Raw genomic sequence first — 20,152 nt, 5'->3', positions numbered from 1 at the left:
AATTAAGATAGCCGTGTATCATGGGGTTCCCTGTTTCCATTGGGAACCTTGATAAAGTAAAGAAAAATAACTTCCGCTAGTACAGGTATAGTTCCGGGTTAGAAGGTTATGCAGGTTAGCGACATGTGTAGGTATGTTTAAGCTGGTGTAAAGATGACTTAAGAACTTTAATAATGCCAATGGGGTATGCAAGTAATGATTGCTGTTGTGAGGTATATCTGTGGACTTGCAGAATTTCTGGCTTCATAGCGGTACTAGGTGAGTGGTAACGGGTCGTTTCGCCCTAGACTTAATCCCTTTGACTCCGGTCTTTTCCTCCACAGGTAACCCCAAACTCAGATACTGGCAAACAAAAAACCCAAGTACTAATACAATAGTTACATATATATTCTTTATGATATAACATAACTATGGTACCCTAGACGTTATTGGTTGAGGTTACCTGTGTTTTCGCCCTCTAAAATCGGATTTCATACATTACATGATACAGGACCAGGTCTGAGGTCATGGAAATTCAGTCTCATGGAATTTGCAAATGCCAAATGCTATTTTCTAGGCCTAAAGAGTCATGGATTGATGGAATTTATCATTTTGGTCTTGGAAAGTGAGATGAAATAAAAACTAATTCTAGATCTATTTTTTTTCACAAAATATTTACTAAAGTCGTAAAAACTTCTGTATTTTCCCCCTTTCTTTTCATGTTTTGGGTATTAGTGTTATCAACTGAATATTGCATTAAGCATTACTTTGTTAGCACTACTAACATAGTAGTGTTACGGCCTGGATTAGAACTCCAAACCATGGGTACTGTAGCCAAATGCCCTGACTACTCGACCATGCAGTGGATCATCAAGTAAAAACTAAAACTGCATTTTGATTTTTATATTTATAGCTCTTTCGATGGAATGAACTGAACATCTATGAAATTAAAAAATGTTTAGTCCCATAAAATTTCCACATTTCTTCCAAAAGCACCCTAGTAGAGAAAATTTTACACAGAACAGTGTTTTCGCTGGATGAAAATTAAAGGAGGGCGGCTGCACGGCACCACACCCTGTGTGTTGGGTGGTCGACTTTGTGGAAAGACATACTCCTTATTTTGTAGGGGTGCAATGATATGGTCAAAACCATATTGCAATATAGTTGATATTATTTAAATTTAATATTTATGTTTTTTTTGTGGGTTTTTTAATGAATATTATTTAAATTTAATATTTATGTTTTTGTGTGGGTTTTTTAATGAAAGCAGAAGGCATAATATTGATTCTATAATAATATTGATATTGTAATATTGATACCATCATAGACCTTAGTCCTAAATGATTATAAAAACCACAACATTTATTAGTAGCAATAGTCTATTAGAATACTGGTGTGACGGTTCAAACTACATGTATTTATAAATTGTCACATTCGAAAATCCTTACTATTTCTTTTTTCCATTGCTGCTTGTTTGAAATGGAAATGTATGTATTGAGTCGCAATGTTTTGAACGATCAGCCGCAGTATTCCGCGTTCAGGGAAAAACGGCGAAGTGTGATTCTCACTTGTTGGTTTATTTCTTTGAAGATGGTAGCTGTATTCCAACGTAAATGAACAATGAATAATAATGTGTAAGTAACAAAACATTTATTTGTAATTATCATTAACTGGTTATTTTTATTGGACTTTACCCGTTTTACCCTCTGGCAGAAACCCTGCCGGTTACGGTAACTGTCGTAATCTACTGAAGTTTGTCGTCAGATGCTTTTTTGTACACACAATTAACGCAGCTGTTTCCTTTGATGTTCAGTGTGCAGAATAATGATTATTTTTGTGTGGAGAAAAGTGTGCATTTGGAAATAGTAGAGATAGGTGCTGTAAAATATAGTATGGTGTAGGAAAATAAAGGAGGGCGGCAAAATGCAAGAGCGGGGTTTAAATGGAGCAGCGAGAATACTGCAGAATATCCAAAATGTCAAATTTTTCAAAGGCCATTTTACTTTTTTAGGGAATACTTTAGAGAGGTAGAAGTATGTGACGTAAAGTACCAACATCATGACATGTGCTAAGATATAAAGCAATTGTCATGGTGTGAGATTAATTACGTCATATGCTTCGGAGGCTTCCACCCCTCTTGAAGAGTATTCCATAAAAAAGAAGAAGCAAAATGGCAGATGGTGAAAAATGTTGTGCCTTTTGTCCTAGAAGATCTCAGCGAAGTCGACATACATGTAGGTTATAATCTAGTAACTGGAGTATGTGTCATGGTAATGTTCGTGGGGTTTTTTTGCAATTTGTATCTGGACAAAATATATAAAAAATATAATGATAATTAAAGGTAGGAGAGTAATTTATTGTAGTTGTTAAAATTGTGGTTCAGAATTTAAATGCTAACTAGTATGAATTCAAGAATACAAGAGAGTAGGTCAGCTTGCCCTAAAACCAACTTTCCCGTATGAAATCGCCCCAGGGGTTGGTCAACCTGCACCAAACTGTTTAGTCAACTCACTCCCAAAAAGTTACTAACACATCGTAGTGTTTGGTCACCTCGCCCTGGCGGTTGCTTAACTTGCCCCAATCCCATTTTACTGGCCATAATTGTGACATTATCATTAAAATGGATGACTACTACTTTGGTATGATAGAACTGCAATATGCCAGAACAAAGGTGTGATAAATTGTGATAGTAGTAATAGGAGCAATCAACAATGACTAATTACTTGTTTTCATCTGCTGTAACCAGACTGACACAGATAAGTTGGTCCTACTAATTATCAGTTGATGAACCCAATGTGTTTGAAGCATTGTCATGTCTGGACTGCAATTTAAAATATTAACAAGACTGCATGAATCATTATGAATGACATCTGCAGTGTTAACAGATTGGTGTCTTGCCCGTTACAAAATATTAATCCACAATACAGCATCGTCTGTCAGGACTGTCATCAATCTCAGTTGTACACTAATTACGGAAATAATTAATGGTAAAGACTCGCAAAAAACTTTAAAGAAAGCTTGGTAATTCATTATATATTTACGACTTACTTAAGACAAACTCTGGTATATTTTTATTTGTTTTTTTTTAGTTCTCAGTGGTGCTGGTGTTGAAGCGATATACTATGGACATAGTTTGGGAATATATTTACTGTAAGTAACAGATACTAGTTTATTCAAGGTAATTCCATCTGTCATATAGTTTGCTACCTTGGGTGACAATGATTTGAGTACAACATCTAGCTAAGAAGACTAAATACATGTATATGCACTTGACCAAAACCCCCAAACATTTTCAGTAGAAATATTGACCATGTTTCATGAACAAAATTTGAATCACTTATAGTTAGATATTTACATTTTAAGTTTTATTAACTACTATTAATTTAGTATTTAATACATATTTTTAAAGACCTTTTTAACTTTTACTTCGTTCTGATATTATTTATGTTGTTAACATTTTACAAATTAAAGAACTGTTTAATTAATGTTAAATTATGAAATAACTTGTTATAAAATAAATGGTATCTAATAGCCACTCATGTAGTATTCTTTGTTTATCAATGTATATAATATTTTAGGGAACATCTTTTTTTATTATTATTATTCGCAGATACCCTTTTACATATTATTAACTGTTCAGTCCAGATAGCTATTACATTTATACGGTGAAACAAAAATGTTACAGACTATCCTTAACAATGTTTTTTTTATCTATAACCCCCCGTCCCTTTCGTTTTATGTTTGTATTTTTTTTTTATTATTCAGACATTGAATTTGGGTGGGGTTTTTTCAGGATTTTGCCAGAATCATAAACATGATTTAATATAAATAGTTTGGGATTCTGTCTCATAATTTTATGTTTGGTTTGAAATCTGGTGTTTTCAGAAACACAGAATTATTGCATCCTGTTGTTGAACAATACACATGCACTGAATCAAGCCGTTTGATTGGCTTCTTGGTACATCTTTGTGGTCATCCAGCTATGAACCTGTAGTTACATAATAATTAATATGTGACATCTAAAGAAAAAAAATACTTATGGGTATTAATTTGTATTCATTTGCTGACAGAGAGACTGTCATGTATAGATGTATTTCCATAATATAAACTCTTAGCTGTGTTTTCTATTTCAGTGTTATTGCATTTGTAATAGCAGTGTTTGAGTCGGTGTTTGCTGTGAACTTTTGTGTAGCACTTGATGTAGGGTAAGTGCTTATTAATTATTACATGGAACGTGTAAGTACATTAATTAAGAATAGTATGTCAATATAGTATGACATAATGAGGTCTTGTGTCAGTGCATTCTGTATTATAGATGAGCTTATGCAAGCAAGCAAATGAAAGGTGAAAACTCATCTCGGAAAGAACTTGGATGAACTATTTAAATGTACATAAAGCCAGCATGTTGAAATATAGTAGCTAATTTGTTTAGGATGGTGTTGAATTTAAAAACTCAAGTTGCAGAAAAGATAAGTCCTTCGATGGCAGCCAAGATCATGTGTTTAGTAATTGTTAAAATAAAGCTGATCTATTTAAATGTAACTGTCTTTTTTTTTTCCCTTTTTTTTTTTTAGACGTTTTGGATGATACTGAATTCAACATTACATATTTTAAAAATGTCATATTATTACTTGGATCCCATATCATCACTTCTTGCAGCTTTATCTGCTTTTTAAATAATTGTAAAAACAAAAACACAGTTTTGTTACTGTCATCAACAGTTTAGGAGTACCGCATGTATTTTGGCATGTTTTAAAGAATAGAGTTCACATTCTGATTCTATTTTAAACGGAATGTCAGAATTTGAGTAAAAAAATTTGTTTTATTTATTGCAGACTTTGTGAAAAGGTGAAGGCTTTGAAATTGTGGGATGTCATTCTGTGGTTAGACGACTGGAAGAAAGGATTGTTTTACATATTGTTAGCTATTCCATGTTTTATACAGCCACACAAAGTCCTGCTTGCTCTTATTTCAGGTAAAATAGATTTTAAAAAATATTTTGTTCTTGAAGTTAGAAAGTAATTTTCTAACAAACAGAATAAACAAAAACATGTGTTAGGCTGAAGGCACTTTGTTCGGTTATTATTCACCGTTTATGTTTATAGCATTGCAGAAAGTTTACTGGTGTACATAATATTTATTAAGGATGATACATCTGAACAACTTAATGAATTTGTTTGTCATCATAAATCACAACACTCAAATACTGTGCTGTCATTACAGACTACTTAAGATAAGCGTGCCAGCCTTTGGTAGGGATTATTCTTTGCGATGTTTGCCAAAAATGGTCAACAGTTGATGAGCTAGTCCGTGATTTCTCCTTAGAAACTTGTCCTTGTTCAGTGCATTCATTTGTATGTGATTTAGTTATTATCCAAGTATTGAAGAGACTATCCTGAGTTCACGGCATTGTAAGATATTTCGGGGCGGGGCGTAAAGTAAAGTAAAGTGCTCGCTTGATGCGAGGTCGGTGTGGGATTGACCCCTGTCGGTGGGCCCACTGGGCTATTTCTTGTTCCAGCCAGTGCACCACGACTGGTATATTAAAGGCTGTGTTATGTGCTATCCTGTCTGTGGGACGGTGCATATAAAAGATCCCTTGCTGCTAATCAGAATGAGTAACCATGAAGTGGCGACAGTGGGTTTCCTTTCTCAATATCTGTGTAGTCCTTAACCATATGTCTGACGCCATATAACTGTGAATAAAATGTGTTGAGTGTGTCGTTAAATAAAACATTTCCTTCTTTGTAAGATATTTCTGACTAGTTAATAAAATTTTGTAATAATAAGTATGTTTTCTTGTTTAGAAAAATTTAATTGTCTGTATATTCAGTCTATTTCTGATCATCCTAATATTTGCAAGTAGCCCAAAGTGACATTTTTTTTTAAATCTGGAAATACATTGAAATTTAATATAGTACAAGCATTAGGACAATCAAAAACACATTTAATATACAGCTACTAATATTTTATGCGGAAAAATATCTTTAATGTGTAATTTTGGTCATTAAAAGTCTTTACTGGTCAGCAACATCTTCACAATTGCAGCACACTTGGGACAAACCCTTTAAAGGGACGCACCCTAGAAACGGCTATTTGTTAACCATTACGGCGTTGTTTTTCGCTATTAAACCCCATTTTTCACAAATAAAATAATACTGTACTTACATTTTATTATTTAGAATACACATTTCCATTCACCTGAAGTGCTTTTTGGTAATCCTGATGTTTGTAAAACCACGAAATGCATTTTTTGCATTTTTTCACAAGACGTGCTGTCGAGAAAAAACTGTTTAGCAAGCGAGTTCCAATCAATTTTTAGAGGGGATATTTCCATTTCAATGTCACAGACGTTGGTATATCACGTGACCGTTATCATTTCGGTTCGGTTTGTTTTCTCGTGCACGGTTCGCGCAATCAACATCCGATTTGTTGTTGTTCATTTGTAAGATTTTTCTTCACAGTTCGTGAACATTTTCAGTAACAATAAAGTTCAGACAAGTAAGTGTCTCAATACAAAACATTACAAACCCTTAAAACCAATAATTTTGCTTATGATATCTGGAGAGGGGATACAACCAGGACAGAACAGTTGGAACATGTCCAGGAGAGGTGAAACGAACGCACCCCAAGTCTGTGAAATTTGTCGTGGCGTAGGCATTGTTGTGCTTCGAGCGACATCTACCGGTGACATCAGAATACTAACTTTCAAAATTATTTCAAGCAATTGGGACATGGGGATTCCCATGGTATTTATCGATATAAAACCTGCTTTTTCACTCCATTTGATAAAAACATGATCTAAGTGTGTTACAGGTTTGTAGATTAACCAAATTATAATTTATTTTTGCTGGATGGAACTAGGGTGTGCGGCTTTAAGGACTGCATTTATAACCTAATACTTAAGCTTAGTGTTAAATGTGCTGTAGTGATTCACACTACCGTTGAGAATGAATTTTGTTGGTGTAGTTGTTATTGTACCAAGCAAATGTACACTTTTAGTGGGGTTTTATTTTTGTGGGTTTCGAGGGTAAACCTACAAAATATAAAACCTTGAAAATATAAAATATTTTTATCAAAAATATGCATTGTGACCGCACTATGGTTGATTGGTAGTATATTCCTCCACTGTCGTCTTCGGAACACTGCAGTAACTAACAATTGACCTGACTATATTATATCCTGCCATACGCAGACAACAGGAAACTACAAGACAGTAGGATATTCAAGACAACAAGTCATTATATTTCAAATAAACAGACAATATTTTATCTGAAAACATATTTATTGGTGAACAACAATAAAATAAAAAACCGAGGACTGCAGAAAACTTTTGTTATTAACAGTAGCTTTATTCAACCAGCTCAACAAACTTATGATTCAACTTTGAATATAAAATGCGTATGTACTGGTATGTGTGCCATGCTTAAACATGACCAATGAAGTAATAAAGTGTCTGTTGTTTTTACTCTGATTAAGTATGAAACACAACACCGTCTGCCGTAGAAAAACCACACATATTGTAATTGGCTTTAATTATTTTAAGCAAAGACTGTGATCAGTTGTGTTGCTAATAGCGTAATGTATTAGCTAAATACAGTTGAGTGTTCTATTGTTGAACTTTTAGCTCTGGCGATTTCAATCAAATGGAAGCCGACATGAAACTTTCAAACAACAATAACAATATTCTCGTAAACCATATTTGCTAAACCATGAAATTAAAACTACTCACATTACAGGTTTGTAAAGCCTTGAAAATAAAAAAAACCTCATAATGTTTTTAGTTCCCAGACCACAAACATTTTAGACCACAAAAATGTCCAGTTATACGGTATTACACACAATGAAGTAGAAAGTAATTGTTTGTTTGTTTGCAGGTTGTTTAGTTTTCATTAGTGGGATGTTTTATATGATTAAAACTTTCAAGACTCGGAGAGAAAAGCGACTAGAGATGTTATCACAGAAAGAATCTTATGATAGGTAAGTGTCTGTGCACTGGAAAACAGTTCATGGTTTATTTGAAAAACAGTGCATTATTATGTTTTTAAGAAAAAGTTTTCTCATAATACAATGTCTAAATATTTAGTTGAAAAATATATTAATTTAAGCAACATGCTATATTCCAATATATGCACAGTAATAATTAATATGTGTGCAGTAATACAAGTGTACTACTCAACTTTTGTGGGGGATATTTTGAAAAACAAACGTCAAGTAAAGCAACTACATTTATCATGTTCATTGGAGGACAATTCTAATTCAGTCATGTATTACTATGGCGATGTATGGAACATCCAAACTGCATGGTCTCATTGATCACATGTTGCACAAGTTTAAGATCAAAACATATCATTGGTCTATCCCTAATGAAAATAGAATAGTATATTTATTCTGTAAGTAAAATCAAAGTTAATTATTGGGCATATGGTATCAACAGAAAACAGCAAATTATTTGACTTGATAGTTTAACTTTTAATATATATTTTTTTATATATATAGCTATCTGATAAAGGATTTTTTCATAATTAGATAGGGTATTACTGTAACTGCTGAATGTGGTCTGTGTATTGCAGCTATTACTGTTAATATGACGTGTATTTCATTGTGAAACAGATTCGAAGATCTGCAAGATGACATGATAGAAGATGACATCATCAATCCAAACACAGAACAGCCAATGAGTGTTGCTGATCAGTCTGAAATCTTGGAAGTCTGACAGGACAGCCAATCAGCATTGATTAGCAGTCTGGAGTCTGTCATGATGGCCAATCAATGTCGCCGATCATCCTAAAGGTCAAGATCATAATACGCTAGACATAAAGCCAGACAAAATTTGTTTAGCCAAGTTGTAATCAAATATCATTAATATGGTTTCATTTCTAGTAAAGGCTTTTTCATTTTTGGAAATATTACTAAAAATCTTGCATTAAAATTGCTCTTGACAAATGCAGCCTTCAATAGAGATGTCATTTGTGGGTGGGGTTTTTTCCAAAATAGAAAATATGCATAAACCTAAGTCTTAGGCTTTTATAATATTTGATAACTATTGAAGGTAGTCTTAGTTTTTTGCAGATTTATAATCTGGAACAAAAATGGCTAAGTCTTGCAATAATCTGGGTTTCAAGTTATTATTAGGTCACAAATGAGGTCATGTTAGAAACAATATGAAATGGCCATTCCTGTTTTTAAAATATTGAAATGTTTAGCATAGTTGTTTTGCAACAAACTTTGCTAGTTGAAATGAAAGCAAAAATAGAAATAACACATGCTGTTGGTTTTTATTAAAGTAGAACATTATAGTGACACAGTTTATTATGGTCTTGACCTTTAAGAAACATCTGTACAACACTTCTGATCTGATAAAAGGAAGTCATGTAAATCAGGAAATGTTAGTGAATTTTAGCGTGGTCATACAAGACGCTAATATTTCATGATGCTAAATTTAAAGAGACGTACAACAGACTGTTCCAAAAAAAATTGTGAGATTGTTTTGTCTGTGATTAAGTGAAGGCACAACAATGGTTACATATTATTGATTGAACCAAAAGGATATCAAATAACACGAGTTAATTAGCAAGCACATTACTGCAATTTTCTACTAAATTCAAGATGTCTGTAAGCTACATAATATAAAAAATAAATATTTCAGCTAACTCTAAAACTTAAGCTTATTCTTTTTCTATTTTCTGATATGATGACATCGCTAAAGTTCTATATCTAATATGTTACTTATTTGGATTTCGCTAACTTTTAAGATTGCTAATATTTTATGATTTACAGTAATTGATATTTTTATAGAAAAAAATATTTCTTGTTTTAATGTGTATACATGTATGTGTCTTGTTTGGTTTCCACACTGTTTAGTCCAAAAACTTAAATGGATTCACTTCAAACTTTTAATTCAGATAGGATACTTAAAAAACAACTACATTTTAGGGTCAGATGCTCAAAGATCAAATTGACTGGGATAGTGATTCTGAACACTGTTTTAAGTTCAACATTTCATGTTAGTAGTGGTGTTCCAACTCCACTCTGTTGTTTTTATATTTGACATGTAAAATATTTTATTTCAAAGAGTGAATAGCATTCTACATGTAATGTTTTATAAGTGTGTAGTGTATGTACACATAGATATCTTACTCTTAGCCCCCCGTTACTGAGATATTCCACTGACTATAGTTTAGTCTTAGTTGAAGATGACTGACAATCATGTATAGTTCATTCATCTTAGATTTTGTTCTCATATATGTGTTCAGAAGTACATGTTTGATCAAATTTTAATATTTGAAATTTAGTTGTGAGTCATCTGACCTTGCTGGTTTTACTTAATTCTAAGGTTGCTCAGATTTCTTTATTTAAATTATTCTAGCCTGTGTTTTTCGGTTCATGGGGAAAGTCTTCTGACCATTTTGTGAGCTGTAAAATATGTTTTTTCTTCTTTCTTTTTTTAATTTTTTTTTTATATGTATGTGACAATTAAAAATGTTTGTGTATATGGCTGGAAGAGCTGTAGGTATAACTTTAAAAATATCTTTTTCTTCTGAAATACATAATTATATACTTTTTGATTTGAAATAACAATGGTTTTGTGTGTTGTGACATACAATAGCATTCTCTACTTGATATAATTGGATGAGAGGTGTGTGTATGCAATAGTGTGTTATAATTAATATGATAGGACAGTTGTATGTGTGTGTGTGTGTGTGTGTGTGTATGCAATAGTGTGTTATAATTAATATGATAGGACAGTTGTATGTGTGTGTGTGTGTGTATGCAATAGTGTGTTATAATTAATATACTAGGACAGTCGTGTGTGTGTATGCAATAGCATGTTCGAATTTATTATTTTTGCGGTGTATGATATATTGGATTTCCCTCACATTGGTGCAACCTATTTATTTATGTTTTTAGTGCATTCTAGTGCTGTTAACACATTTTCTATTGCAGTATACGTTACAATAGGAAAGTGTTAAATATGAATACAGTTCTATTTATATATTTCTGCCATTCCAGCACACTTTGTGTAATTGACAAATAGACTTGTCGTGCAGATTAAGATGATGTCAATATTGAAATATTTGTTTTTTAAAGCAGATGGTTTCAGTAAAAACTATTATCAGTAATACATCTAAATATTCTAATTATGTACACACCACCTTGATTCTTCAGGGATCACCCTGTGCATTACCAGTTTAGCATATTGCTAATTTTTATGCAAAGTGGCTACAACATTTAGTGTTTGGCTAATAAAACTGTCTTCAAATTAACCAATTTTGAATCATGTTTAAGGAAATGCTCTGTACATTTGAAAATTGGCTAAAACCAAATCTGTTTTTTATTGAGATGCTTGGATCATTGGTTCGATCCACCTCTGAACCATTCATCGACCTTATTTATACATTTTACATTTCATTAGTCTCTTCACCTGGTAGTAGGTTTAGAAGATCATTGTGTACATTTTATTACTTAATTTATCCTATAACTTACCCAGAATATACATGACATAAACTCATTTGATATTTTGGAGTATTAACAGAGTTAATATACTTATTGCCATCAATATGTCATTATTACAAGCCTGTCAAACCTGAGAGTAAAATTTTGATAAGATTTAATTTGTGTGATGTCAAACTACCTTTGTGCCAATTGTGATGACGTCATATTACCGATGAAGGCTTCTTTAGAACTGAATTACTAAATATCAAATTAACATATTATTTTAGAAGTGTCAAAAGATAAATAGAATTCTCTACACGTTTTTTAATATGTAAAACATCAACCTTGTTTAATAAATCAGTATTCGTCTCAGCAGAGCCTCAAGAAATACCTATTAGCAATGACTTGCTTGATATTTTTCATATTAAAAAAACACTCATGATGAATGCTTCATATATTTCTGTGTGTAGACATGATTGAAGCAATGAGCCAATGTTTTCATTTTTATCTGGGTGCATGAAAATTAACTGTGTGATACATCCATTGAATTTACAGCTGGATTCATATTATGTGTAACCTTCAACCAATGAGAGAAAATGTTTAGTCATTACAATTATTTAGCAGGGTATTTATCTCAGGGTATTTTCCACCGAGTATTTGTCACATATAAACCACCAGTAAAATTAAATATTGCAGAGAGAAATCTTAGGATGGTATCTCAGCCCTTGCAATTAAGAAAATCTCCACAGCAAAAAAACATGCCATTGAAATAAAAAAAACCCACCTGAATTTAGTCCAAGGCAAAAAAGTGCTGTGGAGAATTAAAAACTCCATGACAAACTCCATGACAAACTCCACGTCACTGCCGACTGCTGTGGGCATTTGCAGGGCATGTATCCTGCTTGGCTTGGACATTGTACATGTGTGTGGAAGTTTTTAACACATGATTATATGGTACTCTTCATACCGTTTACTTAAACCATTTAAATAATAACAGTTTATGTATTTTTATGATCAGATGTATGAAGCAGTCTTTGTTTTTATTTGGGTGAATGAAAATGAAGTATGTGTGATACATCCATTGAAGTTATAAGTACCAGTATGTAAGTAGTAGTGCATAGAGTCTGCTTTTATTCACATACAGACTGATGAAAGTTTAGTGTTCACGAATCTCTTACATGGTGTTATCAATACTGTGTAATCACATAATATTAAGTATGTAAGCATTCATTGATAAGAAATGTTTTAGAACACTTGGGAATTATTGGTGGTGTGTTGTAATACATCCAATAAAATTTTTTTCGTGCATATAAAAATCTATTCCCTGTATAGTGTTGATGAAAATGAGAAAACATTGTTTATATTTGTTATTTCCTATTATCAGAAGTAAACTCACTGACAATTTTATAAACCCATACACAAAATACACTTTTTTTTTTTGGTATTAGTTTGTCCACAGGTAAATGTCTTCAAATGGGCTTTGAATGCCAAGCTAACTGAAGATGATGGTTACCAAATTGTTTTTCATAATTTTTGGTAAAAAGAACCACAGGGTTGTATTTTTTTTTTTATCACTATTACTTTTGAATCTCATGCATTGTCGTGTTACTAATTTTTCATCGAATCATTGTAATCAATTAGGTAATGTACCTAAAATAAAATTTTAAATTACAGTTGATTAGCTGCATGAATGTTACTGAGATTCTTGTTCATAAAATGAACATATGATGTTTACTAGATCAGTCATATACAGTCAAGTTAGAGGAAGATTGACATTTCAAGGTATGAGAGAGTACTTATTTAATTATCCCTTTTGTGGTCTTCATTTTATACACACTTCAAAAAGGATTATGGACCACATCTTAAAATGTGTGTAATTATTTTTAAATTCTCAAAAATAAGGGAAATGATTTTTGGAGTTCACGATCATTTAAAAAAGAAAAACTTCTGTTTTGCGTTTTTAATATAGTACTCATGAATCTCACGTGAATGAAACTGCTACATTAGCATTTACTGGATATATCTGTAAGCAAGGTCAAAATCAATGTAAATCAAAACATTATTTCACTTATTTTTAGCAAGTTAAAAATAATTATTCCCATTTTAAGATGTGGTCCTTATTTTGAAGAGTATATTAAATATTTTGGTGAAGGGAATGTGTGAAATATTTATACAGCTTACGGGACTATTTCAGTTTTGCCGACATGTCTTGAACATGTAACATTGTTGAAAGTGTCTGATATGATCTTTCTTATATTTCGCAAGCCACTGAGTGTTATTTCATTAGCCACCTACTCTGTTATATCCTTTTCCATTAATTTAAAACTAGTAAATTGTATTTATCATAATTTTGTTTTTTGTGTCTTGTCTATTTTTTGTTAGAATTTTTTATATAAATATAGTTGTGTGAATAATCTGGCTAAATGTACAAAAGTAGTGCTAGTTGCGAGGTTGGGGTGCATGAGATATTGAGATATGAATGCAAAAAATTAAGAACCTTACAACCATTCATATGGCTATAAAGTAGTTGGAAAGAAAAATAAATTATTGTGGTTTAACTGGAAATGAAATGAGATGCCTACAAGTTACTTGAAATGACGTCGTGTTACACATTATGATAAAGAGCTCATGTGAAACACTAACTGATGGAAACTGCAGGCTGAGTACAGAGTTGAAACTCGCTAGTAGGGAGACAACTCTGACTCAACTGTACATAGTTTGGGATGTTCACATGGTTACCAGTTTTTTTTAGATAAGTACATTTTAATCTAAAAACCAAAGCGAAACCATTGTGCCTTGTTTAGTGTTATGTACAGTGTTTTTTTTTTTTAATTAGAAGTGAATTTACAGCTTTGGTTTTCATTTCAAACTCTGTATAAAATTTGCTATTCTTAGAGTGCTTAAAGGGACATTCCTGAGTTTGCTGCATTGTAAGATGTTTCCGACTAATAAAATATTTCTACGATTAAACTTACATATTAAATATATTTTCTTGTTAAGAACATCAATGTCTGTATATTCAATGTGTTGTCTTAATATTTGTAAGAAGCCCAAACTGGATTTTGTCTTCAAATAATTTCGTACGTACGAAAAAATATTTTTTAGGCTTAAAATGAAAATTAACCTAGTACAAACGACCAGAAACACATTTAATATACAGCCACTAATATTCTAATCAAGAAAATATATTTAATATGTAAGTTTAATCGTAGAAATATTTTATTAGTCAATAACATCTTAAAACATTGCAGCAAACTCAGGAATGTCCCTTTAAAGAATGTCCATCATTTTTAATATTTATTTTTATTCTGCACTTATTTGAAGTGGGACATTGTGATCAAAACAGTGCACGTGTGTGTTTGTGGGTGTTTGTATGAGAACACACTTTTAGTTTTCATATGTTTCTGTCTCAGCAGTCTGGATATCAAACTTCTACCATTGAACTCTTTTGCAGAGTAACTCTTTTTGTGACATAGCTGAATTCAAATTCATGCTGTTCCCCTGGGATATAGAGAAAGGACCTATTTTCAACAGCTCTTGTTGTATATATTAAGAAGACTGCTAGAAATGTATCACTTGGTGAGGATAGTATTGTCAAACCTCTGCTTTAGTTTTTTGGTGTCTGCTCTTTTAGGATTCTTTTCTTCTTCTTTTTCCATATTTATTTTTCTAGTCACTTATACTCTTTTAATCTATCTGTTGTTATTTGCTTCTAGCTCAATGTTTATTTCATAAAAGTGCTATAGAGTATAATGATGTTTGGACATGTGTTTATTGTGTTCTTTTTACAGCACTTATTTGTGTGCCTTTTTGATTTATATGTTTAATTGCGTGAACACGAAATGGGAATATGGATCAATCCGTTTTACCGAGCATTATGATGCACAGCACATTATTGACAATGATGGGCTTTACAGTTACATTGACACCAATGTCCTGCTGGTTTAACTTCTATTCTTAATGTAGTAGTAGTACTTCAGTTTTTTCATTTCAGTATTTAGTGATGCTTGTTTTATTTGTGCTTGACATCTGTTACTTAACCAACACGTTTTGTTTACATATTGAACTATTTTACAGTGATGTTCAGTTCAGCTGTTAGTCCGTGTAGTCACTCTATTGTTTTTGTTATGTTTACGTACAATAGATTGTTTGTTAAATAACACCTAAGCACACTTGAGTATGGTTTGTTGGTGTCTAAAATTTTGTTAGCAGGTGATATCTTATATACAGTTTTCACAAACAGAATGGTACATACCATAGCTTTTGAACAACCAGTCACTGGGAGACATGAAAACCCCCCAGCAAACAAGGGGGTGGGATCTAGCTCGATCAGTAGAGCGCTCACTGGGGGGGGGGGGGGGGGGGGGTGCTTGGATAATAAGAACAAACCCATCAGTGGACCATTCTCAGATTGTTTTTTTCCCATCCCAACCAATGCCCAATGATTGGTATAGCAAAGGTAGTGGTATGTGTTGTCCTGTGGGTGAAAAAGTGCATTAAAAAAAAACCCCAAACAACCTTGCTGCTAATGAAAAAAATGTAACAGGTTTCCTCTGTTTGACATCCAATGGTTGATGTGCTCTAAAGTCTGAACCAAATTGTTAACAACTACGATAAATTACTCTTCTACCTTTAATTACTGTTAGATTTCCACCAAATTTTGTCCAGAAACAAATCGTGAAAAAAACAGTGACACAGATTCCACATATGAGACTGTGACGATGTTACTGATATCGACTTCAATGAGATCACATAAGGCAAAATACATGCAGTTTCTGCTGTCTGCCATTTTGCTTGTTTATGGAATACTCTTCAAGAGGGGTTGATCGATATAATGTAATTTAACGTCGTCATGACATGCACTAACGTATCACACACTCAACATGACGTCAGATTAATTACGTCACATACTTACCGGGTAGGTGGCTTCCGCTCCTCTTGAAGAGTTTTCCAGAAATTGCATTTGTTTTATCGTAGGAGATCTTAACAAAGTTGATATAGGTGATATGGTTTAAGTCTAATATGTGGAATCCATGTCAATGTAATGGGTTTTTTTTTACAATTTATGTTTGGACATTTTGTTTTCTAATGTCTTCCAGCAAATGACTTCAGTTTGCTTGTTAATGAAATAACCATTACAATAACAAAATGTGATGGACACTGTATACGACCTCAGTATACATAAAACTGTTTTCTGTATTAAGACAAAATAATTTTAATTTGTATACATGTTAACAGAACTCTTTACAATATTAATACCGGGTACTATTTTTAATGACCTTTGTGATGTTTCTTCTCCAATTGTCACTATTTAGCTTACGAGATTATTGTTTCTTAACATTGTTGTCATGTTTCACTTGTGCAACGTGTGTTTTATGCATTAAAATATATTTTTCACATATCGTTATTTGTTAAACTTGTATGCCCCAACTGGAGAGTATCGTATCTAGTCTCCAACTAGAGAGTATCGTATCTAGTCTCCAACTGGAGAGTATCGTATCTAGTCTCCAACTGGAGAGTATCGTATCTAGTCTCCAACTGGAGAGTATCGTATCTAGTCTCCAACTGGAGAGTATCGTATCCAATCGCCAACTGGAGAGTATTGTATCTAGTCTCCAACTGGAGAGTAGCTAGTGAGAATTTCACTGCTACTTCAGGTCGACAAGTGTCTGGAGTTTCTCGTTAAAGTCTCTGTGTGGAGATGCACAAACTTATTTAGCTGATGATGTGAATCAATACAGAACCCAAGTATTGACTTGCTTTCAAACTTTTTTAACTTAAGATTTTATGGCTTGCAGGAATCCCTAAGTTTGGGTCAAAAGTGTAAAATTATGAGATGGAATCCCACAATATCTAGATTATATCATATTTTATGATTCTGGCAGAATCAATCACCACCAACTTTAATTCCAGTCCAAAAAGCCATCTAGATGGCAGTGAATCCTATCGTAAATGTTACTTTTCTTATTTTATTATTCTTGCAAATATTTTATAATGTAGAAAATCACTTCATAAAAGCTTATGAAATGTGGGGGGTACACGGGCACCAGCATTACCTACCATTTTTCAAAAGATGGACACCTTGCAATTTTTTTTTTTTTTTGACCATGCTCGATTCCTATATTTTATGCAAGATTTCTTGTCCGAAACCTGACATTTTGCTAAAATATGGAGGGATATGTTAAAAATACCTAAAGGATTTTGTTTTTAGTGACCATGTTAAATTACACTACGATGCTACATACAGTTTTCTATCAATTTGTATTTTACAATTCCTAAAAAAAACCTACTTGAAAGACTTCTTAATGTGTAAAGTATTACACAATGACATGTACTAGGGGCTTTCTAACAATTACCACAGTGGTTGCATCCCTTGACATTCTCAGTTATAAATGTCGGTCGGTTTAGGATCAATCTGTCAGTGGGCTGGACCATTGGGCTATTTCTCACTCCAACCAGTGCACCACAACTGGTATATCAAAGGCTGTGGTATGTGCTATCCTGTCTCGGATGGTGCATATAAAAGATCCCTTGCTACTAACTGAAAAAAAAAGAGTAGCCCATGAAGTGGCAACAGCGGGTTTCCTCCCTCAATATCTCTGTGGTCCTTTACCATATGTTCAATGTCATACAACTGTAAATAAAATGTGTTGAGTGTGTCATTAAATAAACAATTTCCTTCCCACATATAACATTGACATTATTCACTCAAGAATATCAAAATTGTAATGTGACTTGACACAAGCAGCGATTTCTGGGAGAATCGTAAAGGAAAAATATAAACTGAAAACATCCAGAAGAATGAATAAAAAAGAAAAAGGAATAAATATTTTGGTTATTATGACTTTGATGCTACCCCTTTAATGCAGATCTCAGAAATATGTTCGACTTTTCACCTCTACCAAAAAAAAGTAAAGTGTGTTTTATTTGATTTTTTTTTTCTTATCATCGGCTATTGGACGTCAAACATATGGTCATTCTGACATTGTTTTTTAGAGGAAACCCGCTGTCGCCACATAGGCTACTCTTTTACGACAGGCAGCAAGGGATCTTTTATTTGCGCTTCCCACAGGCAGGATAGCACAAACCATGGAATTTGTTGAACCAGTTATGGATCACTGGTCGGTGCAAGTGGTTTACACCTACCCATTGAGCCTTGCGGAGCACTCACTCAGGGTTTGGAGTCGGTATCTGGATTAAAAATCCCATGCCTGGATCCGAACCCAGTACCTACCAGCCTGTAGACCAATGGCCTAACCACGACGCCAGAGAGGCCGGTTTCACCTCTACCAGTATACTTTGTTAAAATGTTTTGAAAGTTCAGATCTTCTAGTTTTATATGCCGTTACAGGTTGGAGCATTTTAATCAGATCTAGACCAACATATTTCCAAATCACCTATTTCACCATGAATGGTATATCAAAAGCTGTGGTATGTGCCATCCTGTCTGTGGGATGGTGCATGTAAAAGATCCCTTGCTACTTATGGAAAAACAGGTTTTTCCTCTAAATATCAAAATTACCAAATATTTGACATCCAATAGCCGATGATTAATAAATCAATGTGCTTGTTAAACAAAACACATGGGTTTTTTAAACTTTGTCCATTTCAATCAATTTTGGTAGATAAAGAAAAGGAAAGCAACATTTAATGACACCTGAACATTTTAAATGAAGTTGTATTTCGACACATCGTAGAGAGAGAAGAGGGAAGCTACTCTTTATCAAGAGACCGGCCTCGGTGGCGTCGTGGTAGGCCATCAGTCTACAGGCTGGTAGGTGCTGGTAGGTACTGGGTTCGGATCCCAGTCGAGGCATGGGATTTTTAATCCAGATACCGACTCCAAACCCTGAGTGAGTGCTCCGCAAGGCTCAATGGGTAGGTGTAAACCACTTGCATCAACCAGTGATCCTAACTGGTTCAACAAAGGCCATGGTTTGTGCTATCCTGCCTGTGGGAAGGGCAAATAAAAGATCCCTTGCTGCTAATCAGAAGAGTAGGCCATGTAGTGGCGACAGCAGGTTTCCTCTCAAAATCTGTGTGGTCCTTAACCATATGTCTGACGCCATATAACCGTAAAAAAAAATGTCAAGTGTGTCGTTAAATAAAACATTTCTTTCTTTCTTTATCAAAGAGTACTCCTGAGGTACATGATACACCCATCTGGAGTTTGATGGAGCACACATTATTTGAAAGTTGTTTTGACAAGGAAAATATGTCCCCCACAAGGATTTGGTTTAATGTGCAGTAATGCTTAACAAGTAGGTTGTAGTGACCTAGTTATGATATGCAACCAAAGTTGTACATGCATGCATGGTTTGATGATCCTATATCAATTGATAATGAAGATGTGGCTCAGACAAGGATTTCCTTCAATGTGCAGCAATGCTTAAAAACTAGGTCGTAGTGACCTAGATATGTTAAAATGACAATCCCAAAGTTGTACTTACATGAAAGATATGATAATCCTTTATGAACCGTCAAGATATTCTCCAGAAACAAAAATTTTATGGATGGACAGACACCACCATACCATACCCATCAAACCAGCGTATAAAAAGCAGCAAGGGATCTTTGTGGTGACCTAGTTATGTTAAAATGACAATCTCAAAGTTGTACTTACATGAAAGATATGATAATCCTTAATGAACCATCAAGAAAGATATTCTCCAGAAACAAAATGTTGTTTATGGATGGACAGACCCCACCATACCATACCCATCAAACCAGCGTATAA

General features: G+C 33.5%; 1 protein-coding gene across 1 annotated transcript; it reads left to right on the top strand.

Annotated features, from left to right (window-relative positions):
* The first annotated feature begins 116 nt into the window (after positions 1-116).
* On the top strand, positions 117-10,712 carry LOC121380139 (transmembrane protein 72-like). The gene is made up of 6 exons (XM_041508923.1): positions 117-258; positions 3,069-3,129; positions 4,113-4,184; positions 4,815-4,954; positions 7,857-7,959; positions 8,593-10,712. Exons 1-6 carry the CDS (start codon positions 174-176, stop codon positions 8,693-8,695), a joined length of 564 nt encoding a protein of 187 aa, XP_041364857.1. The 5' UTR covers positions 117-173; the 3' UTR covers positions 8,696-10,712.
* Positions 10,713-20,152: the final 9,440 nt, after the last annotated feature.

Source organism: Gigantopelta aegis, chromosome 8 (genome assembly GCF_016097555.1).
Source record: "Gigantopelta aegis isolate Gae_Host chromosome 8, Gae_host_genome, whole genome shotgun sequence".
NCBI classification, from domain to species: Eukaryota; Metazoa; Mollusca; class Gastropoda; order Neomphalida; family Peltospiridae; genus Gigantopelta; species Gigantopelta aegis.
Note: the sequence above shows the minus strand (reverse complement) of the source record. Positions and strands in the feature narration are given on the sequence as shown.